The sequence below is a fragment of the Brienomyrus brachyistius genome, unplaced genomic scaffold (genome assembly GCF_023856365.1).
Source record: "Brienomyrus brachyistius isolate T26 unplaced genomic scaffold, BBRACH_0.4 scaffold40, whole genome shotgun sequence".
NCBI classification, from domain to species: Eukaryota; Metazoa; Chordata; class Actinopteri; order Osteoglossiformes; family Mormyridae; genus Brienomyrus; species Brienomyrus brachyistius.
This window is the reverse complement of record NW_026042315.1, coordinates 547,233-573,867: the sequence shown is the minus strand read 5'-3', so window position 1 is coordinate 573,867 and position 26,635 is coordinate 547,233. Positions and strand designations below refer to the sequence as shown.

The following is a 26,635-nucleotide window of genomic DNA, read 5'->3' as shown; positions in this document are numbered from 1 at the left end:
GGCCTCTGCACACCCATTTCTTTTGCTGACCTGTTGCACAGAAACATTTCATAGTAAACTGTAACATGATTATAGCAATTATTTCAATGTTGCTCAGTCAGTGAGAATCATTTACATAGTGTTACATAGTTTGTGGTTTCAATTAATATCAGACTGACTCCAACTCAGAAGAAAAAAGGTCTGAAATACATATGTTTGAATTCTGACTTCTGATTAAAGTCTGACTTTTTCTTTTTATTCTGATAATATTCCTTCACCGCCCCAGCATCCATGTCTCCATTACTGGTGCCAGCCTGGTTGGAGGAAGGTGTTTTAGGTGAAGATCCTTCATCTCCCCATTCGATCACCTCATCCCATTTATCCCAGGCTGCCCAGTACTCGTCATCAGCCCAGCTCACGGCTTTTTCCATTCGCCTAGTGCTGAGAGGAGAAACAGCTTTCTGTCAGACAGGTTATACGACAGCACACCAGACAACAGTAAAAACTTCTTAAAGACCAAATACATAAGCTGGTTCAGTCAAGTATTTATATTAAATAACAAAACATGGTACTATTACCCAAGCATTATCAAAGTAGATGCCCAGAACATTATAATGTCACATAATACATCCATCATCAAACGCCTCCCCCGGTCATACAGTATCACCCAGCAAATGTTATCCACTTAATGCCAACAAAGGGTAGGGTGAGTGCACTTGACCTTCTGAACATGGTAACTGGTATTTGTTGCATCCATCCATCCATCCGTTTTCCAAACCACTTATCCTACTGGGTCGCGGGGGGTCCGGAGCCTATCCCGGATGCAATGGGCACGAGGCAGGGAACAACCCAGGATGGGGGGCCAGCCCATCGCAGGGATCAAAGCATCAGATAAATGTAAAAGCATTAATAAGATATTCCTACAGAGCAATTTCTAATAGACATGGCAGTGCCCTAACATCTCATGTAATAAACCCTTTGGCATCATCTGCTGCCTTATTCAGCCTAAACCAATAGTCCAGAGGATCCTCCCTAGCATCTGACTTGGTTGAACAAAAATCTGCTGGAGGCATCCCAGAATGCACAGTCAAATAAGAATGCTGCTTCAGGACACTAAGGACTGCATCCACATCTCCAGTGGCAGTGACAGTATCATTACTATGCAGCCATGCTCTGACCACATCTCTGGCACATCCCATCAGTCTGCTTGTGCCTGCAGTAGGGATGGGTGAACCTAAGCATTCAGAGGTTTCCCCAGCAGATAGACTATTTGGCATCTTAGAGAGGGCACTGAGGTAGAGATTGGTAAACAACTTCACAATATTATTCTTAACCTGCCAGATCTGGATTATCCCCTCTGTCAGAAATCTTGCAGGCAGAGCCCACTTGAAGCAGAGCCGAGAGGTAGGGCTACATGTTAAACTAAAGGCAGAAAAATACTTGCTTTTCATTACACACTTATGTACGTACGTACAGCCGCGGTCCGTATCCTGCGTTCTTTGCGTCGGTTTTTGTGCACATACTCAAAAATTTACGGAACGTATACGAAGATGCAATACCTGCGTAATTTATAGGGGGCAGTGTTGCGAGATCTGCACTCAACAGTCAAGATATCCACGTTTGAGGACCTGTTGATTGAGCAGGTCCGCAATTATCCTCATCAAAATAACATGTAATAATAGATGGCAAGAGATTTCAAGCATCCTGAATTTTAATTTGGAAATTTGTAAAAACAAGTGGCAACAAGTGCGAGACCGGTATGTTAGAGCCCGGAAAATGTTACTTGTGAAACGAAGCGGTGATCCTGCTGACCTGATGTTTTGCCTAGCAATTATCCACCATCTGGACTGGATGAAGTGTCACCTCAACCACAAAACTACTGAAACTAATTTCCCTAGAATTGACACGGTAAGTGTTTTTTTTACTTATTGTTTGGAATAACATCCATCCATCCATCCATCGATTTTCCAAACCGCTTATCCTACTGGGTTGCAGGGGGTCCGCAGCCTATCCCAGAAGCAATGGGCATGAGGCAGGGAGCAACCCAGGATGGGGGGCCAGCCCATCGCAGGGCACACTCACACACCAGTCACTCAAACATGCACTCCTACGGGCAATTTAGCAACTCCAATTAGCCTCAGCATGTTTTTGGACTGTGGGGGGAAACCAGAGTACCCGGAGGAAACCCCACGACGACATGGGGAGAACATGCAAACTCCACACACATGTGACCCAGGCAGAGACTCGAACCCGGGTCCCAGAGGTGCGAGGCAACAGTGCCAATGACATGGGGAGAACATGCAAACTCCACACCTGATGAACCGGTGATGCCATTCTAAACTCCTGCACCACCATGCCACCCCAGACTTTAACTTGATTTATTTAAAATATTTCCTAGAATTGCGTATACTAAATTCAACCCAAAAAAGCGAGTGCAAATTATTACATCATTTAATTTGAGTAAATTCTACAGTTTATTTATTTGCAGTTTACGTACTGAATTACAGTGCATTGCAGCATTTTATCGGCAAGGTTCTCATAAATATTGCCCTACTTTCTACAGTATTGTACTATTTTACTGATAAACAGTGTTACTGTGATAATTTCACTGTTTATTACAGCAGGGGTGCAGATTGAACCCACAACCCTGGAGGTGTGAGGCTACAGTAGGAGCAATGGGCCACTATTGATACTGTGAGAAATGATGTATTTTTAATCATACACTATAACTGATGTGCCGCTACATTGCTTGTGTATGCTCTGCACCTTGCCTTTCTCCCTTACTTGTCTTTCTTGTTCTCCACACCTTGTGAGCTTCAACATGAGCTGATTGATTGTTTTTCATAAGGCCCCAGGTTAGTTAGGTTCAGTCTCCTGGAAAATCACTAGAATGTGTCCTTGGCTTTGGAAGCTAAGAACACCTTATTTTCAGGGAGAGTCCTGTAATATTTATTTTAATAAATTATTTTTATTGATAAACCTTCATACTGATAATCCTCTTTTAATGGTCCTAAAAAAACATTTCACGATTCAGTAACCCTACTTGTTCAATAGATGGCAGTGTAGTGCTTCGACTAAGACGTGCTATGGAAATTGCCGGTAAAATATAAAGCTCGTTTTCCACTTTAAACGTTTGTCTGACTGAAATGACCACATGTTGTACATATGTTATTGTACTATACGTCTAACCTTCAGTGTTATATACCACACCTACCTCAGTTATCTGCAGCAATAAAATATGGATGTGTAATTGGACAGCTGCAAGTTAAGTTGTAGAATCGATTATTTTTCTAAACGTTTATCTGTCTGATTTTACAGTAAAGTATGCATGGACGCATGGTACAATAAGGTGTGAATAAGTTGAAAATATACATGAAATATTATAAAATAATAAATATGTGTAAACATTTACGGCTCCCTGGAAATGATCAGTTATCATGATAGTACAAATAAGCAGTTATCCAGACATCCCAAGTCTCCCGCATATTGACAGCGGCTCCCTGATGCCCCTAAATTAAAAAAATTTATATCCTGGAAACTAGAGCAAGCAAACAAGAGCATGCACGCGAGACAGTAGCACACACGAATGAGCAAGTAAATGAGCTAGGAATGAGCGAGAGAGAGAGGGATAGAGAGAAAGAGAGAACGTGCGTATGTGTGGATCCCTATATGTGTGACTCTTCATGTAGCCAGTGCTAGACAGACAGCATCCTGATTGGTTTACTTAGCCATATAAGCCAATCATATTTCAGTGTGGGCGGGCTTTTATTTAACTCCCAGAGAACCGAAGGTATTGGTTCCATGGAGCGTCACGGCGGAGGGAGAGTGTCTCAAAAAACGAAAATATAAAATGCATTTCACCACAGACTACACAAAAACGTGCCCTTGTTTAATAAGGATGAAAAATAATGACAATGTTACGCGCTGAACTGTTTGCAACAGTGATTTCAGCATTGCTCATGACGGTTTAAACGACTGTAAAAGGTACGTCCAGGTGAGTTTAACAAGTGTCATTTAATTTTCTGTATTATTCAGGTAAACACTGGTTAGACACTTGGTTAGTTGTCATGAAAACACCAAACTTCCTGAAGGCTTTTGTAAAGTAGCAATGGAATATAATTAAGGAATTTACATATAGTAAAAGAATAATCTACTTATATTATTGTCAAAATAATACATAATATTGGCCGTCGTAATTCAGTGCGTTGACTAGAGAAAATTAATGAATATATATATATATATATATATATATATATATATATATATATATATATATATATATATATATATATATATATATATATATATATAATGAGGCAATACAGAAATTCTGTTCTGTAAAATTAAGTTTGTTGAAAGCTAAATAAATTGCTGTGCATAGGATACAGTGAAATGAGGTTGGTAAGAGCTTTTTTTTAACGTAAGTACGACTAAATCTCATTATGGCGACGCGAGTCGGTCAGACATAAACACGCGAGAGTCTGACTGCGGTCAACGACGTTGTGTGGCGCCAGCGGCAGGCGGTTGTCATGGTTACTTTGCCACAAACCGGCCGAAGTTCGCGCCCTTTTAGTAAGACATGTCCGGCGTTCGAGCTCCGGCAAACAAAACTAAAGCCGGATTTATTTAGATAATTTCTGCTTAAACTTTATTAAACTAATACATGTATGTTCCGTGGTAATTTTTGTACTTATCGATGTAGCTGGGTTTCGATAATTTAGAAGTTAATTGCGACTTTTTAGCTGGTTAGCTAGTTCTTGCTAGTTGGATACTAGCATTGCACTGTGTTTTCGTTGGTGTACCTCTGGGTTTTTTGTGTCTGTTAATCTATTAACTACTACAGAAGTTTACATCGTTTTTGATAGTGAGTCAGACATACCTGTGTATTAATATGTTTTTCGGGTTGTGTGATTTCCATACATGTATATAGTTGCCACTTGGTTTACCATAGCTTGGTGTTAACTACAGATCTGATTTGGGATTCTGAAATTGCCCTGGTGTGCAGCACATGTCACACTTCTGTGTGTCTTCACATGTCTTCTGATTACTGGTTGCATTTACAACATGCCACATTATATATAAGTCACGGTATTTTGTGTGTCAGGTATAGAGATAAATATTATTTTTTAGGATAAATTCAGTTAAACTAATTGAGAGTTAGCTGTAGTAAGCTGCCCTACACACAAACGCTGTGACCCCAGAGGTAAGCTGCTGTTCACCCAAACGCCCTGACTCCACAGGAAGGCTCACATCCAACCGAACACTGTGACCCCAGAGCTAAGCTGACATGTACCCAAACACCCTGATCGCAGAGGCAAGCTGCGGTCTACCCAAACACGCAGACCCCTCAGGTAAGCTCACAGTCACGCAAATGTCCTAACCCCAGAGGTAGGCTGCCATCCACCCAAATGCTCTGATCTCAGACAAGCTGCTGTCCACCCAAACACACAGGCGCCTCAGGTAAGCTCACATCCACCCAAATGCCCTAACCCCAGAGGTAGGCTGCCTTTGACCCAGCCCCCTGACCCCTGAGGTAACCTCGCTTCCACCTAAACACTCTGATCTCAGAGGCAAGCTGACATTTGCCCAAACACCCTGATCACAGAAATAAGCTGCCATCCACCTAAACGACCTACCCCCAGAGGTAAGCTGACATCCATCTAACTGCCTTGATCCTAGGCTGCCCCAGTACGTCTAGGTGGTGACAATCCATCCTACAGGGTTGACATGATGTGCTTTCCTGAAGCACACAAAGGACACCTCGGGTTTTATGTAAGTTTGCTTTCTTTTTCTGTGCTTGTGTTTTATTTGGTTTGGATTGTATTTAATGGCATGTACAGAATTTACTGAGCACTTTTTTGGTTGATCACTGTTGGCACATATTCATCAATATTAACATTATTAACATTTTATTTTATCTGTTGTGCTGTTTATTTTGTGATTGACCTATTTTATTCCTAAGGTTACTGATTTTATGTGTTTTAGGAAAGTGTATGATGCTGTTTTAGCCCGACCCTTGTGCAGAGTTTGGAAGTCTGCGGGTATGTTCCTTTTTGAACTTTTTCTTTTTGTCTTAACTTTTTATTGGCATGCATGTAAGGTAACATTTTAATTGTTTTATTGGCCATGTAATTAGATTTTAATGGTGTATAATTGTATTTGCTGGTGGAATTGCTCTTTTGCCTGTGTTAAGGGTAATAGTTCTGCAGGTAGTTCTATTTGTTAAATGTTTGATAAATAAAATTCTTATTGTACTGGGTTGGCATTGATTTGCATGGTGTTTCAGCCTTTTAGATTGTGATTTTGTGTTAATGTAAGTAGTACAAGCATAATATTATTTAAAAATCGGCGGGGTGCAGTCTGCGGGTATCGCTTCTCGGCCTTTTGGCTAAAATCAAGTGGATTTTACTGACTTTTTACCGGTTTTCACGGACTGCGTCGGGTTTTTTAGAGGAAGGCACGGTTAACCTAAGGCGTGACCAGCAGGTGGCTTGACCGCCGCTGCCACGGGGCGACCCGTGCCTTCCTTTTTAGCCTTTTATCCCTGCTTTTATTTCTGTTTTTAGTAGGCTGGGGATCCCGCAGTGGCTGGTGGCTTGTCCGCCGCCCTGCTGGGCGAACTGGTGTTTTTATTTTTAGCTGGTTTTATAGTTTAGCTCTGCTCGACTCATCCCGGATTGGCGGACGGCGGACGTCGAGACCACGGCGGCGGAAGGACTCTGCTCCAGCGGCGACGTCGGTGGACCTTCCCGGATGGCAACGGCCGGCGGACCATCGAGGAAGCCCTTCAGCGGGCCGTGGCTGGTAGCAGGCGGTGGCCTGCGGAATACCACCCGGTTCTGCTGGAGGGCTGAGGGGGAGGTGGGCACCTTCCCCGACCGTCTGGCCTTCATCCGGGAGGTGGCCTTCGAAGCACTGGGCCTTCGTATGGAAGATGTTCTTTGCGTACCGCGGAATGGCCCCTTCGAATTCTTTGAGGTCACCTTGTCCACCGATGACAGCTGCAGCAAGGTCCTGGAGCGGAGCAAGGAGGGGGCCCAGCACCCTCTCCTTAGACGGTATACCATCGAGCCTCTGTGGTGGCCCGACAAGCAGGTTATTACTGTCCACTGTTTTAACCCGCATGTTACCGCCGAGTCCGTCTGCTTGTTTTTAAAAAAAAGTATGTGGACCTCCTTCCTGGCCACAGGGACATCCGGGATGAGCTGGGGATCTGGACTGGCCGACGCCAGTTCCAGGCCCGCCTGCGCCCGGACGCTAATGGGGCAGGCGGTTTTAGCCACCCCCCAGCCTATTTTAACCTACAGGGAAATAAGGCATACCTTTTTTATTCTGGACAGCCTCCCTTCTGCCGGCAGTGCCACAGCTTTGGACACACCCTGGAGGGATGCGCTAACCTGCGCTGCCGCAACTGCCTGGAGTCGGGGCACATGGCCAGGGACTGCAAGGGCCCCCGTCGCTGCATACACTGCAACGGCGAGGACCATCTGGCTCGTTCCTGCCCACAGAAAAAGACTACATATGCCGACGCTCTGTCGGGTAACAGAGCAGTCGGCACGGAGAATGGTGGGGGAGCTCTAGCCCCCACGACTGGGCAGGAACAGCCGGCGACGGGGGCAGGAGGAGAAGCCCTGGTCGAGGTGGAGGAGGCCCCTTCGAGTTCGACACCAATGCAGGAGGGGTCTCCGAACAAGGTGGAGCAGCTCGCCCTGGCTCCAGGCGTCAGCAGCAGGCGAAAGAAGAGCGGTGCATCCCCCCGGGGGAGGAAGAAGAGCAGAAGGGAGGCGCAACCCGACGCATCCAGCCCTCCGGCTGCCGACAGTATCCCCCCTCCCTGATGTTAGAAGCCCCCCGTCTGGTGTGGGACTTGGGACAGTCCCCCGCACCCCCCAGGAGTACAGCGGTCAACAGGACACTGCTAATGAACAGGAGTACCTGGGGGGGCTGAAATTGGGGGACCTTTTGAGGTTGACTGAGGAGGGGGGGCAGTAGGACAGTATTGTTTTTAATGGCTGGCTTTTATTATTTTAGTTTGTTGTTTTTAATTGTATTTTATTATTTTAACATTCTATGGCCAATTTTAATATTGTCACCTTGAATGTAAGGGGTTTGAGGAACATTTTAAAACGTACATCTGCTTTTAACCAGCTGGCATCTTCTCCCTTCAGCATTTGTTTTCTGCAGGAAGTCCACCTCCGGGACCAGCGGGACGAGGCTCTCTTTTCACGACAGTGGAAGAGGGGTAGATCCTACTGGAGCGTAGGTGGCGTCCACTCCTCAGGCGTCGGGATCCTTTTTGGCGACCGCGCCTTTGAAGAAGTAAGTGCGTTTACCGTCCTTCAGGGCAGGGTTTTGGGAGTGGACGCCACATGGAGGGGACAGCGCCTCCGGGCCATATGTGTCTACGCTCCGGTGGAGGCCTCGTCCCGTATAACTCTCTTTGAAGAGTTGTCCCCGTTCTGTGTCACAGATCGACACTTGATTTTAGGAGGGGACTTTAACATCTCGTTGGAGGGTAGACAGGATGTCAGCTCAGGGCATTTTCGCCATTTTATTCGTTCCTTTAAACTTGTTGACGGTTTTAAAACATGCAACCCCAGCATGCCGGGCTTCACCTGGCATAATAGTCGCGGAGCCAGCAGCCGCATCGACTACATTTTAGCTTCACCCCCCGTTGCTTTTAAAAAGGTGTCCCTCTCCCCACAGTGGCCCACTGACCATCTGGCAGTGGAGGCCACTGTCTCCATAGACGCCCTTGTATATGGGGGCGGCTATTGGAAAATGAACCTGCAGATCCTGGAGGAGAGAGATTTTAGACACCTTTTTTTAGATCACTTCTCCGAGTGGCAGAAGGACAAGCCTACCTTCCCCTCCGTGGCCGAATGGTGGGAGAGTGTGAAGGACAGCATCCGAACCTTCTCCATGCAGTACAGCAAGCAGCGCAGGATGGAGAAGAAGTTCTCCATTCTGCAGCTGGAGAGAAGGTTGCGGGATGAATACGCCGCTCACAACAACGGGGGCACCATCAACCACGAGCGGCTGCTTGACATAAAGGGTGAGCTGAGGCGCCTGCATGAACAGGCTGCCTCGGCCCAAATGCTCCGCGACAAAATATTTGATGTGGAAAATAATGAAAAGTGCAATTCTTTTTTTTCCACAGAGCCAGGGAAGCCCGGGAGGAGAAGAGCTTTAGCTCTCTCCGTGCCTCAAATGGCAATATAGTCATGGATACATCAGACATGCTGGAGGTTGCTAAATTGTTTTATCTTAACCTTTTTAATGTTAGGGACACGGACCCGGTTGCTGGGGAGCGCTTCCTAGATAACATCTCACCTTGTCTTCCCAGTGACATCTGGGACGGCTTAGAAGCCCCCATCACCTTGGCCGAGCTGACCGCAGTGCTTGGCAAGATGAACCGCCGCAAGGTACCTGGCCTTGATGGGCTCCCGGTGGAAGTTTATTCCACCTTTTGGGATGTCCTCGGGCCGGAATTACTGCAGGTTGTAGAGGACGTTCAGCGCCGGGGTTTGCTCACTAGGAGCATGAGGTCGGGGGTCCTCTCTTTGTTGCACAAGAAGGGCGATCGGGCCGACCTTGGCAACTGGAGGCCCCTGACCATGCTTTGTGTAGACACAAAGCTCATCGCAAAGACCCTTACCGAACGCCTGAAGAAGGCCATGGCTCATCTGGTTCACAGCGACCAGACGTGTGGAGTACCGGGTCGATCGGCGACGTGGAATCTCCACCTCATCTGCGACGCCATCGCCTGGGTAGAGGATAGGAACCTCCCTCTCCTGCTGGTCAGCTTGGACCAGGAGAAAGCCTTCGACCGGGTAGATCACCGCTTCCTGTTCAAAGTATTGGGTAAGTTTGGCTTCGGGCCCAATTACCTGGGGTGGTTACTCACTTTGTATAACGAAGTTGGGAGCCATGTTGTTATCAATGGCTTCCTGAGTGATTTGGTGCCCCAGCGGAGTGGAGTGAGGCAGGGATGTCCCCTCTCCCCCCTCCTCTACGCGCTCTATATAGAGCCACTGGCGTGCGCCATTCGCACCCACCCCGGGGTCGATGGCCTTCTTATCCCAGGAAGTCGGGGGACAACTGTTAAACTGACTGCTGGAGAAAGCGTCAGGCTTTCCACCCCAACTCTGTACACACCATTAATTACGAGACAACACACTTAGAGTTTTACTTGCACAAGGGTAACCACACTCTCTGCATGCTAGGCTACAAAGGAATGTGTTACAAAGGGTGGTTCCCCTTGGCACCTTTATTTATAGTCAATGGGGGGCAGGGGTCTTGGAGTGAGAACAAAGAAAGGACTGTGAGAGTAAGAAGAAGTTCTGGTTTTCCTCAGGTGGACAACTATTTAAACACGTGCTCAGGATACGTGTAAACTAATATAATCTAAATTATGAAGGTAAAGAAAAACAAAATAATGTATATACATATTTACACTCATTGCTGATTATACAGAAATGATAACAAATGATTAATAACAGTTTCTTCAACCTAACAGTCCCTCCTCTTTATCATGACAGTATGATCAGAAGCATCAGTATTGTACAAATTGCAAAAACACTTTCAGCACAACCGTCATTCAGATCACATCATCATTATTATTAAGAGGGCTAGACAAGGTTAGTAAATCCATTTGTTCTTCTGCAGTGTATAGCAGAAAAACAGAACTAAAAGTATGTTGTATCATGGAACGGAGGCAGGGTATAATACAAATGAAACAACATACAAATAATAATGTAACAAGAATGGGGAGTGAGAACTTTAGCAGTAACTGCCACCAGGACCCAGTAAGAAACCAGTCCAACCATGAGGGACTGGCATGGGGATCCAGGGACATATGTGTACAGACATAACAGTTAGTTAAATTGTCTTTCTTTGCTGAATCATAAACATAACGATACCAGTAATTTTGTAAGGATGGGAAAGGATGGGTCTCATTTGTGGAGATAGGTCTCAGGTGGGAGCCGTCATGTGTCCATCTAGGTGGGCGAAACACCTGCTCTGGTGAGTGCAGAAGCAGACCAACAATTCCCATAAAGAGAATTACACCGAGAGTTACCTTACCACATCCCCACCCAATCAGAGCCATTCTAAATGGAGTGCAGATCAGCTGTTTTCTTCACCGGGTTGAGACGTCAGTATCCTATTGATTGCTGCGCCTTTGTAGCGGACTTCCACTGCTACTCCGAAGGTACAGAGGTCTCTGATACGGGCTTGATGGGCTTACAGTGACTCTTATGTATCCAGGAAGGTCGCTCTGCTATCTTCACCGCTGTTGGTGTTGTGAGGAGGACTTGATAAGGTCCGTCCCACCGAGGCGTGCTCCAATCCTTTCGCAACAGGACCTTGACCAGGATCCAATCTCCTGGCTGCAGATTATCCTGTTGAACAGAAACAGAATTTACTGGCAGACTACTGGGATTATGTTTTTGTTGCGATGATAATAGCTTACGCATCCAATCGGCTAACGTATTTTCTCTGTCTGCTTTTCCTATATCACTCATTTCGGTTGCTAAGGGAAACGGTCTACCATACACTATTTCAAATGGTGTCAATCCTGCAGGAGTGGGAGTTATTCTCATCCATAATTTTACTAGAGACAAACATTCTGGCCACGGTCTTTTTGTCTCTTCCACTGTCTTTCTGAGTCTTGTTTTAATGGTGCCGTTGGTCCTTTCCACTAAGCCTGCGCTCTGGGGGTGATAAGCGCAATGATTTTTTATCGTAAACCCGAGTGCTTGTGAGCAAAGGGACATGGTTTGATTCACAAAATGAGTCCCATTGCCCGATCTTATAATATGAGGTATGCCATAGGTAGGGAAATAATGGCCTACCAAACATTTTGCAACGGTCATTGCATCACAGTGTTTTACAGGGTATATTTCTACCCACTTAGAAAAGGTGTCTATAATGACTAGACAGTACTTCTTCCCTTGTGACCAAGATAATTCAATGAAATCCATATGTACAATTTGAAATGGATACTCAGCTGCGGGAAACTGGCCACGTTTTGGCCTTATGTTGCCTTGTGCATTGTGTTTACAGCAAATTAAGCACGCTCGACAAAATTGTTTTGCATAATCAGAAAAATTTATAGTATAAAAGTATTGTTGAATAATATGTACCATCCCTCCTGTTGAGACATGGGTGTTTCCATGGCTCACTAAGGCAGCTGTCTTGTATAAATTTTTTGGTAGGATGGGCTTGTCATTCATATAATAAGTTTTCCCTTGCTGTATTGCTCCTCTCTTAATCCAGCTCTGTATTTCTGTTTTAGGTGCATGAGTCTGTGCATCACATAGTACATCACTATCTATCAACAAGACATCTGTAACATTTAAGGCAGGTTGTTTTTGTGCAGCACTTTTTGCCGTCATGTCCGCAAAACTGTTTCCTTTAGCTATTGCGGAAGCATCAGTTTGGTGTGCCTTACATTTGCATATCGCAAGGCAATTTGGTAATTGCACAACATCTAACAACCTGAGTAATAAGTTCGTATGAGTTAAAGATGTTCCTTGCGATGTCTTGAATCCTCTATTTTTCCACACTCTTGCATGGTGATGAACAGCTCCAAACACATATTGACTATCAGTGTATATTGTAAGTGGCTTGTTTTTGAAGAGCTCGAATGCCCTAATTACAGCATAGAGTTCAGCCGCTTGTGCTGAACAAGCAGGGGGGAGTGCATTGGCCTCTAACACTTCAGTAGATGTAACTACAGCATATCCGACCTTGTTCTTCCCCATGTCATTTTTTGATGCTGATCCATCTACAAAAACAACTGTTGAATCTGGTATTGGGGTCTGTAAAATATCTGCTCTTGGTTTGGTTTGTTCTTCCACAACTGCTTTGCACGAATGTGGCTCTCCATCTTCCGCTGTCGGAAGAAGGGTGCTAGGGTTGAGAGGACCACATCGCTGTATAGTAATGTTTGACTGTGAAAGCAGGAGTGAGACTAGGGTCAGATGTCTAACATGTGTGAGGAATGGCAGTGGCGTCTGCAGTAAAACTAAAGAAACTGAATGTGGCACCTTCAAAGTGAGTGGGTGACACAACACTAATTCTGCTGATAATTTCACTGCTTCTGCAGCAGCTGCACATGCCTGCAAACACTGCGGAAAACCAGCTGCCACTGCATCTAATCGTTTAGAATAGAACGCTAATGGCCTCTCTTTTGCGCCGAATGGCTGTGTTAATACTGCCTTCATATACCCTTGATTTGCATCAACACATAGGGTAAATGGTTGTTGATAATCTGGCAGAGCAAGTGTCACATTAGTTTGTAACATCATTTTTAAGTTTGTGAATGCCAATTCTCCTTTTGTCCACTGAATTTTATCTTTCAGTGCCATGTCCTTCCCATAAATCAGGGTTTGTAAAGGTTGAACGAGTGCAGAATAATCAGGTAGCCATTCCCTGCAATAATTGCAAAGTCCTAAGAAGGACATCATTTGCTGTTTAGTCTTTGGCTTTGGTGCCTCTTGTATTCCCTGTTTTCTAGTTTCTAATAACGATCGACCTTGTTGGGAGAGTTTATGTCCAAGATATATAACTTCCTCTCTGCAATACTGTAATTTTTGTTTTGATGCTTTATGTCCTGTATCATACAAATGCTGTAACACTAACAGTGTGGCTTCTTTGCAATGCTGTTTTGTATCTGAAGCAATTAATATATCATCTACATACAATAGCACTTGACTATGGGACGGTACTTTACAGGAACTCATTGAATACCGTAGTGCCATTGTATATACATGTGGACTTTCTGAAAACCCTTGAGGGAGTCTAGTGTATGTGTATTTATGTCCTTTATAAGTGAAACCAAATAAGTGTTGTGAATCAGGATGTAGTGGTACTGAGAAAAAAGCATTACTCAGATCCACTACTGAAAAATACTTCTTGTCAGGGGACAAGGAATTTAACAAAAGGTGTGGATTAGGCACATCTGGTGCAGCATGTTGTACTATTTCATTTACTGGTCTTAAATCCTGCACCATGCGCCATTTCCCTGTATGTCCCTTCTGGACGGGGAAGATAGGAGTATTGCAAGTGGCCTCAGGAGCCTCTCGCAATATTCCTGATGCCAACATATCCTGCACTACAGGGGCTATACCTTTCTCTACTTCAGGTTTTAACGGGTATTGTCTAACTACCGGACGGTGTTCTGATTTCACGATTACTTTGTAAGGTGGAAACCCCTTTACCAGTCCTACATCAGCGGGGGAGGACGACCACAACCCTTCCGGGAGGCGATCTAGATCTGGACATGATCCCTCCTCCAGGGTTGGAAAAATTTGTCAGGTTGGGTCCTGCAAGTGTGTGGTGAGAGTGGTTTGAACTCTCCATCCCAAAGGAAACCGCCACACATTGTGTTTTTTGTCATAGCTCCAAAAGGAGCCAGGTACGGGTTGGTAATCATTGAAACTGTGCATGGAATCTCGTAAGAACATCTCTACGTCCCTCCACTGCATCTGAGGTGGTTTTGATAGAGATACGTGTGGTGTTCCCCCTCTGAACACAGCCTGTTGTTTATTAGATAAGATGACTGAAGCAGCAGAAAAGCCAGTAGTGGAGTTAACATATATATGTTGTAAGGTGATACAAGTGTCTTGAAGGGCATGAAACGTTTTGTCATAGGCATAATCTGGTCCTGGGGTGCCTTTGTACCACATAGTGACGTGTAAGGCATCGCCAGGCATGAACTGGGTTTGTTTAGGGGACTGCTTTTCTCTAGTTTTTCTCAATATTTCACGTGTCTGTGCTGTCCCCCCCAGATCTAGGGACCAATAATACTGTGGAGCTGACATGCCATGTATCACGAAAGTTTGCTTTTGTACTATAGCCTTCATGCCAGTGGGTGTTGCAATCACACTAATACCCATTTGTATCATAAGATCCCTTCCTAACAGATTGACTGGACATGAAGGGCTTATTAGCACTTGGGCGTGACATTCTAACTCTGTTTCCTCATCTTTTATGCTAACTGGATTTGTCAATTGATGACTTTCAGCTTGGCCTCCTGCAGTTCGTATATTTATGGAGGACGAAGAAAAGGTGACCCTTGGAGGGCTAGTGGTTAACACTGTTCTACAGGCTCCGGTATCACATAGGCACTCATATATTTTCCCATTTATAATAAGCCTTCGTTTTGGTAGTTCTTCAAGTTGTTTTAGTGCTAGCAGTTGGCAAACTGCTTGCAAATCTATCTCTTCTGTCTCATCCTGTTTTTGCAGCTTATCTGGCTCTTTTGATAGTTCACAGGCTAATTGTCATTGATTCTCTGTGGAATTTGGGTTGTTTATAAACTTGGTTCTACATTGCCTAGCTAAGTGCCCAAGTTTTCCGCATGTCCAGCAAGTGTTATCTTGCTGTAATAAATTTCGCTGATTGCTCCTAAAAGCACCTCTCCCCCTTCCTTGGCCTCGTGACCTTCCTCTGAACCCTCCCCTCCCTGGAGGATTCATATGTATTATTGCAACAGTATCATTAGCAGCAAACACTGCGTCTGATTTCTGTTTTTGTGCTGTATGGGCGTGTTGGGCATATTCTAGGGCTTGCTGTACTGAACCAGTATTCTGATGTACCCAATGTTTATCTATGTGTATCTTCAGTTCAGGTTTTAGCCCTGTGATGAACGCACGTTTTAACTGTTGCTGATAAACTCCTCCATTTTCCTCATTATGAGGAATTCCTGAATTCCCTCTAAACACCACTCGCATCCTGTCCATAAAATCCTCTGGCTCTTCTCCATCCTTTTGCTTGCATTGTGCAATTCTGCCATAATCTGCTCGTCTCATAAACACTGTCTCTATCCTTCCATGTAATTGCTGCATACTCTGTTGCAGAGCTTGTGAATTATGTGCAAGTGGTTGATTGTCTGGTCCATGACCAGTAAAGTCTCCTGCTACTCTTCCCCATTTATGATTGAACAGCTGTCTTAAACATTGGAACATTTCTCTACCATTCAGGTGGAAACTGCTCTGTAGTTCCAATATTGCTGTCCAAAATTCTGGTACCCCTTCATCAACAGGAGGTATTCCCTTTAATGCTGCCGTTCTATCTTCAGCTGTCCATGGTCTATAGACTAACATTGTTTCAGGTCCTCCATCTGGCTCTCTATTAGGGTTTGCCACCTCCACTAGGGGGCATTGTAATTCTATTTCTTCCTCTTCACTATCAATATCAATGCCTTCATTTCGCGGATGCCATCGAACCTTAGCAGTAGCTAGATCGCGCACAGGGTATAACGTAGGATCTCTACTCCTAGTTATAATGGGGGAAGAAGGAAGAGCTGATGGCTTCTTTGGTATTGTGCCCGTAGCTGATGGTTGTTTTATTTCCCTTCTATCTACGGGTTGCATGGGGGCAGGCAATAGTGGTGGTGTTGGTGGTCTATTTTCTCTATGTTTTATTTTGGCCACCGTCTCATCATCTAAAGTGACTAGAGCGGCTGCAGTTAATTTATCCTTTCTATCATCCTTTTTCTGCTTTCTACGTATATCTCTTAACTTACTTTGTTCCAACCAATTATCTGAATACTTATATTCTTTTTTCCTTTTCTCCAATTTTCCTTTCTTCAAGGTTCGTAACATTTCTAGTTTTAAATTTCCTTGTAATTTTAAGATATCTGGAGTGTGGAGTTTCCCTTCAAATCCATGTTTTTTCCTCCACCTCCGATTACTTATTTGTCCTGAACCTGGTTTATATCCTTCCATGAACTTCTCATCTCCCTCTAATTCAATCTTCTTACTCTGATTCTTTCCCATTTTTTTTTCTTTCTCCGCACTACACAGGTCCTGGGTGGAAATTCACTGGTACGAGATATGTGGGAGGACACCAATACGGCCTTCTACTGCACGCTGTTCGCGCAGCGGTATCGGTTTTCAGGGATGAAACCCGTCCTTGGTCCCTCAATCACCAGTACTTCTTTCCCACCAGGCAAAATAAGAAATGGACTGACCAAAGCAACTCTAAGCTTCTATAATAGTCTTAATCCAGTCATTCAGACAGTACATGTACGTTCATACTTCGCTTAATTACGGCTAAGCCTAACCCGCTTAATTACGGCTAAGCCTAACCCGCTTAATTACGGCTAAGCCTAACCCGCTTAATTACGGCTAAGCCTAACCCGCTTAATTACGGCTAAGCCTAACCCACGTCAATTGACCCGGTTATTTCGCTGAATAACCTTGTTGTCTCACCTATCCCGTGTGCTTGTGTTCCGTCACCGAGGTCCGTCAGGCATCACCAGACGTCGAGCGCAGTTCTAACCACCGGCCTGATGACGAATTCACGTCTCAGGTCTTTCTTGCACCCGTCTCCGAGTGGCTGCCGGCAGGCTCCAAATTATATGTTGGAGAAAGCGTCAGGCTTTCCACCCCAACTCTGCACACACTATGAATTACGAGACAACACACTTTAAAGTTTTACTTGCGCAAGGGTACCCACACTCTCAGCAGAATGTGCTACAAAGGGTGGTTCCCCTTGGCTCCTTTATTTATAGTCAGTGGGAGGCGCAGGGGTCTCGCAAAATAGGGAGGTGAGAGCAAGAAGAGAAAGTTCTGGTTTTGCTAAGGTGGGAATGCTATTATTAATATAATCTAAAGTACGAGGCTAGAGGAAAACAAAAAAATGTATATACATATTTACACTCATTCCTGATTATACAGAAATGATAACAAATGATTAATAACAGTTTCTTCAACCTAACATATCCTAATAATAATAGACTGTCATCTCTAAATTGCCCACAGTGTGTGAGTGAGTGCATTCCCTGCAATGGACTGGCATCCCATCCAAAAGTATACCATTGTGTCCTATGTTACTTGGGATAAGCTCCAGGCCCTCGTCTCCAGGATATGTGGTACGAGGATGGATGAATAATAATCATGTTTATTTCAATTTCAATTATTGGCAAATATAAACATGTACCAAGGATAATAGCAATAAATACAGTATGCCAAAATAAATGCTAGAGGAGAATCCTGCAATTCCTGCCCCAGTCCTGGGTCTGGGGAGTTTATTCTCACTGAGATTGCATAGGATTCCTCTGGCTGCTGTTTTTCTCCCGTACACGTGAAGTGCTACTTCTTCATTGCCCACACGTGAGCCAGTATGTGAGCCCTGATCCGGGCTACCATCCCGCCCAAGGCATTTCCTCTGTATGCTGCTTCCTGCAGCCCTACAGTGGATAAAAGGAAAGGACAATGGTTTGTTGATTTATAGCACATATATTATTATATTTTATATTGTTCAAATATACATTACTCAGTAATAACTCAGTAACTACTCAAGTACAAATGATGAACAAATACAGTAACTGTTATGATTAAGAATGAACGAACGTGGGATCAGTATATAACTAATACTTTCTGGTTAATTAATAAATTAAGTAAGAGTGTACTACTTCAGGGGCGGCATGGTGGTGCTGTCATGCCCGGCTCGTACGATCCTCGTGTGTGCCACGCCCCCTGATTACCCACGTGTGCTTCCCTGATCTTGCCCAGCTGTGTCCACTTATTTTCGCCCAGTCTCGTCTATTTCAGTCCATGACTTGCCTTAGTTTCTGGTCCGTCATTGATGTTAGTTAGTCTTAGTGCTGTCTGCTCCGTCCCGATCCCGAATAAATCCCCGTTTTCCCCGTACTCCGCCCGCTTGCCTGCTTCCTGTCCGTTTGTCAGCCTGTGCGCACTACCCGCTTTAACCAGCGAACTCTGACAGGTGCACTGGTTAGCACTGTTGCCTCACACCTCTGGGACCTGGGTTCGAGTCTCCGCCTGGGTCACATGTGTGTAGAGTTTGCATGTTCTCCCCATGTCGTCGTGGGGTTTCCCCCCACAGTCCAAAAACATGCTGAGGCTAACTGGAGTTGCTAAATTGCCCGTAGGGGTGTGTGTGAGAGTGAATGGTGTGAGTGTGAAGTCAAACCAGTGGTACCCAAGGATTCTCCGAAGAGACACAGTACCAAAGGAGTCCAGTCTTCATTTCTGGTCACTGGATAACGTCCATGTCTAGCAGCCACACAGCAAAATAAGGAGCACCAGGAGCCCTTCACCGTCTTACAAAAATATCAGGAGTGCCACAGACCCCATTCCAGCGACTACATGACCCCCATGCTCTCCCAATCCATCTACTGACATGATAGGAAGAGGCACGAGAGACATGAATGTCACTGCTGAGGTAAGTGATCCTCTCAAGGTTGACATTCTCTCTTTTTCTGAACTACATTTCACTGTAAACAGTACATCTACTGTAGATTCCCATTCATATTCCATTACTGCTTCTCCAGTACAGGGAACTGCTGTGCTGGGAGCTTACAACAGGACCCAAGGTACCCAGAGTAGTATACACACAGTCACAGTTCACACAGTCTGTTGATGGAATCTAGTGAACACAGAAAACTTGCAACATTATACTGATTTTTTGTCAGGGTCAGAACTGAACTCACAGCTCTGTAATTGTGGGGCCATGGTGTTACTCACTGAGCAAAACAAGCTCATGTCTGGATGTCTGCAAAGACCCCTATGAAGAGAAACAGAGAGGACCCTGTAACTTTGCCTGGATTAGGGTTCACAGGGTCCTGCCCTGGGGTCAGGCCTCGTGGTCGGCCTCTACCCATAGGGCCCTGGCTGAGCACTAGAGTTACATGGGTCCGCCCTCCAGTGGGCAATTTACTCAGTTTCATTACAGCACCCATAAATACCCTCTGCAATGGACCTGTCAAAAACCGTTCAAGTTACCATCTTAATGGGATCAAGTGTAAAAGCTGCCCTCTTTTCTTACTATCACTGCTACTTCAATTTCCTGGCGAGCTGTTTCAAAATTTTATCAGTTCCATTCCAGCCCCCTATAATGCCTCTGCAAAGACTGAAAAAGATCCATCAAACGGTTATTGAATTATGGTCTTAGCAGGGTCAAGCATCAAAACTGCTGCTTTTTTCATTATCACTATGTGGCGCTGCTTCCATTTAGGGACTGTTTCAAAATTAAATCAGTTCTAGTTCCTCACCAATACCTGTACAAAGATTGAAAAGGATTCGTCGAACGGTTTTTGAGTTATTGGCTTGCATGCCAAAGTATCTGCAGCGACAGGGGAACAGTGCTAAAACCAAAAGTATTCCCTGAAGGCCAGGGAATACCATCCATCCATCCATTTTCTAAACCACTTATCCTACTGGGTCGCGGGGGGTCCGGAGCCTATCCCGGAATCAATGGGCACGAGGCAGGGAACAACCCAGGATGGGGGGCCAGCCCATCACAGGGCACACTCACACACCATTCACGCACACATGCACTCCTACGGGCAATTTAGCAACTCCAATTAGCCTGAAGGCCAGGGAATACAACAAAGGTAATTTATGCTTACAGATCTGAAATCAGCAGATCACATTCATGTACCATCATGTATGTTAAGTTCTTGTTGCTGTTAAGCGGAGAACTACTACACGGGAGAGAAGTATCCAGGCTGAAAAATATCTTCTGGAATTTTACTGAGGTCAGACTGTCATTGGCCCCAAAGTGGCATTCCCATATCAGTTGAAATATGCAATTGTCTGCATGCATAAACTTGCCTCTTACGCCATACTCCATGCTAGGAAATAGCTATGAAAATATTGTCCTCGTACTCACCTCAATCTGGGAATACTATTGTTGTTAAATAGCTATGCATAAGATTACATTTGCCATGGCTGAGACTGAATAACTTTCAATCACTACATGATGGTTATTAGGCATTTAATTACTAGCGGCTGTCAGTGATTGTTAATTGCTGTATAGTAACTTGGGAGAATGACACTGTGGATGCTGAAGTAACCGATGCTGTGTGCAGACTCACCTCTTTAATACGATGACAGTGTAGTTCTGCTTTAGCGGGATGATTACTGTGCATCTGGTGACAAAGATTTACGATGGATAATTTAAAACCCAAGTACTGGAATACTTTGCCAAACAGAACATCCTGATGAGCAAATTAATTTCATTATGAAACTTTAAAATAAAAGTTATTTTTGGTGATGGTAACTTTCAATTCCCCATGATTCCCCAGTTCCAGTCCTGCAGGCCTAGTCTGCACCCAGATTTTAATACTCAAACACCTTATTCAGCTCACCAGCCAACTGCCAGGTTTAGTAGGTGTATTTGACAGGTCCTTGCAAACTGGTTCTCCAGGACTGGAATTGGGGAACCCTGATATATAGCATTATATACTGTATATAAAAAAATGTAATCATAATTGTGGGGTGTATTTTTCTAAGTCAGATTTTCAGGAACTGGACTGATGTTTTTGTTTGTGTCATTTTCTTTAAATATATGTATCATACTACTGTGTTTATTTCTCCCACAGTAAAATAAAGGACATTCTTTTTTGTCAAGAAGAGCACATAAAGCTGAACAATGCATCATTGAAGTAATAAAGTTTGTCCGTTTTATCAGTACAGATGCAGCTTAATTGTGAAGTTGGACTTTACTTAGGAATACCATTTCTATGCTGTTATACTCGTATGGGTCATTTGTCTTTGTTGTGTAGCTGTTAATTGTCTCCAAATGTCATAAGCTCTACTTCAGAGAAAATGAAGCTCTGATAACAGTGTGTGAATTGTATGTTTGTGGTGTTCTGCTTTCCATGTACAGTTGAAGTGCTTTTCATACTCTTCACTACCTCTGTTACAATTCAGTAAAACACAATTTTTCCCACCAAGTGACATTTGTTATTAATTCATTTTGGGTAACTTGGGAAATTCATGTTTAAAATCAGTTTTTTAAACAAGCCTGGTTCTGAGCACATAACATTTTGCATTTATACATTTGTAGTGTCACTTGTTTGCATTTTTTTCCCTTACATAACATGTGGTAACATCATCAAAATCACACTTTAGCTAGTTGATTTTTTAAAGACTGAACTGCACTTTAAAGTGTGACCAAGTGCTGCTCTGTACTTCTGTACTACTGGTAGAATCTGAAGGCCATTAGCTGGGAAAGATGAAAAGAACTGAGGTATGAACATTATGTAGTGAAGGCTTTGCAAATAAATCTGCCGATCAGCTGGCTGTCATGACTTTCACAGTCACAAATAATCCATGTTGTTGCACATTTAAAAACGATGTCTATGAATAGATATGAAGGTGATCAAAAGGCTACAAAAAACACTGACAAATCCTGACAATCCCCAGTCATAGCAACCACTTTTGAAAGACCAATACATCAAAATGTATTAGAAAAAACATTGTAGGTCAATGAAACGTGTCCCACCCCAGTGGTTAAATGACACAGAATTTGATGCACTCCCCAAAGGTGTGGCCCCAAGTAAAAATACCAAGTTTGGCCTCAAACGACCAAAGAATTGCTGAGATATGTTAACACACAGTGATTGGCGGCATCACCATCAAAATCATTTGAATGTGATGGACAAATCGCTTTGCAAGTCAAAAGTTCCTCAGGTTTCACTTATGAGGCTGGGTACTAAGACTATCCATCCATTCATTTTCTTAACCGCTTATCCCACTGGGTCACGGGGGATATCCTGGAAGCAACGGGCACGAGGCAGGGAACAACCCAGGATGGGGGGCCAGCCCATAGCAGGGCACACTCACACACCATTCACGCTCACACACCATTCACGCTCACACGCACACCTACGGGCAATTTAGCAAGTCCAATTAGGCTCAGCATGTATTTGGACTGTGGGAGGAAACCGGAGTACCTGGAGGAAACCCCACGACGACATGGGGAGAACATGCAAACTCCACACACACGTAACCCAGGTGGAGACTCGAACCCGGGTCCCAGAGGTGTGAGGCAACAGTGCTGACCACTGCACCACCATGCCGCCCCCCTAAGTCAATCCATTCAACAGTTATTAGCCACAAGGCATGTTTACTTATTGCAACACCACCTAGTGGTGGAATGACACTATTTTTGTTCTTATTCCTCAGAATTGGGCCCCAAGTCCAGTCACCAAATCAATTTTATCCAATCAAAGTTTTGTTGAGATATGGCCACACATCCTGTTCAGTGGCTTTGTCATCAAATTCATTGGATGATAGTGGCCATAGCATCTGACTTTTAGTAACTTTTGGTCACAATCCCTTCTAGATGATGCACCCCAAATTTGATGATGATTTGATCAACAGCCTAGGTTTCCAAAAAACTTATTTTTCAGAAAAATTCAAAATGACAGCATGACAGACTTAATTAATGAGTGCAATCGAATTAAGACAAGCCATGGCTTTAAACACACCGAAGATCATAATCCCAGGTTTAAGAATTCAGAATTTACATGCAGAAACATATCTTGAAATTTGACCTGATGGTGTTGCTACAGGAATGAATGGATTAAACCCAAATTTGGTGAGCCAGTATTTTGGATGGGCCTCTGACAGGGTGCCAAATTACAGAGTAGAAGATTAGACAAAATTTTTGGCCTGTGCAAAATAAGTAGGTTTTCTGAAAAATTCAGAATGACAGAAAATCCAATAAGGAAATTAACGGCAATGGATGAATTTGAATCGGGATGACCAAAGGATTCAGAGGAATGAAAGATCACAAATATTGGCCAAGGGGTGTTAACATACTTCATATATCAAGTATAATACCCGTAAGAAATGAGTTTATTATAAGAATGTCCGCTAAAGTCAGCTAAAACTGCTTAATTTCATTCTTTTTAGCTTTGCTCTGACTTTGGCTGAGTATTTTGTTCACCCTGGTGCTTGTTGGTAATACCCCAGTGAGTACAGTGCATGCCCCCTCCCCCAAACGGATTCTTCCCACAAAAATGCGCCAATTTCCTTCACGAGGGAAAGATTTGGGATCCATTTAGCCTTTATTTATTTGTAATAGAGTATAAATGACTCACATATTTTAATTAATTACTTACATTCAGTGCTGTGTGTGGTTGTGCATTGACTTTAATAGGAAGGAGTGTCTGCAGGTTTTCTGCCACACACAGGTACCAACCCGTGTCCTTCCTCTCCAGTCGCCTCATTGTGACACTGAGCACTTTATTAACTCTTTCATCACTGAGCTCCACAGGCCTCCCATCCAAACTCCCAGAATTCTCTACACAGGAGCCCCTGCCCATCCTACACATCATGTCAATGTAAATGTCAGTATAGTGACACTGAATTCTGACAGTGTCTCCTTTCATAGGCGTCACCTCCTGTTTGTCCACAAGCTGCCCTGGAGATCCTGAAGACACAAATCAGACACAAAGGAAGCACCAACGTTTGCATAACAATAAGATATTCTCACTATGATTATGAACCAGTAACAAGATGTTTATATCGTCTTTCCGTACATTTTATGCATATCTATAGCTAAGCTATGACATTTGTCATATTACTTATCATACTTAACACGGGGGCAGCATGGTGGCGCAGTGGTTTGCCCTGCTGCCTTACAGCAAGAAGGTCCTGTGTTCAATCCCAAGTCCTTTCTGCGTGGAGTTTGCACGCTCTCCCTCTGTTTGTCTGAGTTTTCACCAGGCGCTGTAGTTTCCTCCCACGGTCCAAAAGCATTCAAGAGGGGTTGAATGGTGAGTCTAAATTGGTCCTGTAGTTGTGTGTGCACCCTGTGGTGTGTTGGTGATTCCCTAGGGTTGGTTCTCACTTGTGCCCAGTGTTCTTGGGATAGGTTCCAGTCCCCAGGCAACCCCAGTTGGAATTAAGTGGCTTCAGAAAATGGATGAATGGATACTTAACCCCCTGTAGAAGCCCATGTAAACTGATATGGTTACTTTTTCCACGCTACATTTATCATATTGGGAAAAATTTTAATGCATAGCAGCGGCCCTTCTACCTCCGACGAGCTAAAAGGTGTGGCACAAGTCCCCTTATCCTCAGGACACTTTATAACTGTGTCATCAAGAGCATCCTAACTGGATGCGTCGCCGGCTGGTATGATAGCCACACCACCTACCCCAGCAAAGCTCTGCAAGAAGTAGCACGGTGTGGGGAATATCATTATGAGATGAGCTTCCTGTCAGGGTCAGCTCCTGTTGTCCCAGTCTTGCATCCATAGCTTCTGGCTTTGACCTTGAATAGGATAAGTGCTACAGCCAATGGATGGATATTCCATACTTACATGCACTTCACACATTAATGTCAAATGAGAGTATAATTTTCTTTACATGCACTATTAAGTATTAACATGGTCTATATGAGTAATTATGTAACTAATATTAAATAAATTTAAAGAATATATACCATGCAGTGTTGGCCTCCCATCTGCAGGGTAGGCCACACGAATCCCAGCCATAGTCTGTGCCTATGTGTATAGACTTTGCATGTCCTGAATATGTCACATTAGACATGGATTGATATCACGCTTGGTACTTCATGATTAAAGCTAAATCAATAACGTCAAACATTCCCATTTAAATATTCAATTGCTTGGAAAAAGGCCTATTTACCAATTAAACCAGTAGCAATAGCACATAAATCCATTAAATACACAGATTAAGTTTAATTTGGTCTCAGATATTACAAAACCTCATGAATAATACACTGACATTAGGTCTATATATTTGTGTGTTGTTTTTCCCATTAGCCTAGCCTACTTTTTGTCTCTGGGGAAAAGGATACGAATGAACTCGCATGTACGCTAAACATGACTTTATACACAAACACGGAATGTAGTGTCCAGTGTTCAAACTCATTGATTTCAGGTCATTTTCACCTGTTGAAATGATTGAAGACAACAAAAAGATCATTTAAAGCATAAATGCATTTATTTTCTAATTAGATGTCAGCAAAACATTAAACATTTGTATGTAGTAATTGCAAGAAAACAAAAAGAAAACAAAATGTACCATTTTAAGTTTCTGGTACTGTGACATAACACTGATATCAGCGCATTTAACAACGTTACACATGACAGGCTAAACTATTCCTTCTAAGCTAGGTATCCTAAACTCAGTACGTCCAAACAAAAGCAAAAACAGAAATACTGTCACAGGTCCAGGGCGGATTGAGAGCGACAGCGTGTCATGGAGCAAGCAGAAACAGAGAGTGGACGACTCACTCAGGGATTCAAAGGAGGAAAGGGGAAAAACACTAGAGACACTAATAAAAACAAAAGCAGACCACGAGGGGTCAAAAACAAGACAAGGAACAACAGTAATCAAATAAGAAATCGGTCGGTGGGTCACAAGCTTTTTTTTTTTTTTTTTTCCCTCCACCACCCCTCCTCTGCGGAGGACCACTTTATTGTGCCCGAGATGTTATTTCAGGTGGAGTCTAGGACCCAACCTGACACGTGTGTATAGACAAACAGGCACACACATATACAAGCATACGTTCCCACCCTCATGCAGACATAAACAAATATTTACACATTCACCCAACATTTAGACACACAGAAATGAACGCTGTACACATACTCTCACTCCCCATATATACTCTATGTGGACCCCTATTTTTCCTCTGGCGAGGAGACCAGAAGATCACCCCGGACCCCGCAGCAGCCGAGAAGCCCAACAGCCCAGACCCCGACCAGACGGCCAGCTCTTCCTCTCAGCCCCAAATGGCGAACAGGGAACGGGGGTGTGAAAAGACCCCATGCCCCCCTTCGCCCGCTCAGATGTGGTGTTGGTGTGTGTTGTTCTAAAGTGCTTTTAAAACAGGTGAAGGGCATGGCACTAACC

General features: G+C 44.0%; 3 protein-coding genes across 5 annotated transcripts in view; 2 read left to right on the top strand and 1 right to left on the bottom strand.

The window, feature by feature from the left end:
* LOC125722577 (G-protein coupled receptor family C group 5 member B-like) overlaps positions 1 to 26,635 on the top strand; it is a 392,822-nt gene that overhangs the window by 119,431 nt on the left and 246,756 nt on the right. The window lies entirely within an intron of this gene.
* Positions 1 to 26,635, top strand: part of LOC125722602 (cytohesin-2-like) — a 123,584-nt gene that overhangs the window by 15,476 nt on the left and 81,473 nt on the right. The gene's annotated exons all lie outside the window — the stretch shown is intronic.
* Positions 10,160 to 26,635, bottom strand: part of LOC125722554 (protein NYNRIN-like) — a 33,938-nt gene continuing 17,462 nt past the window's right edge. Inside the window, exon 5 of the mRNA XM_048998721.1 lies at positions 10,160 to 18,181. Within this exon, the coding sequence (XP_048854678.1) occupies positions 11,181 to 14,090 (2,910 nt within the window). The 5' untranslated portion in view covers positions 14,091 to 18,181 and the 3' untranslated portion in view covers positions 10,160 to 11,180. The remainder of the gene's footprint in view (positions 18,182 to 26,635) is intronic.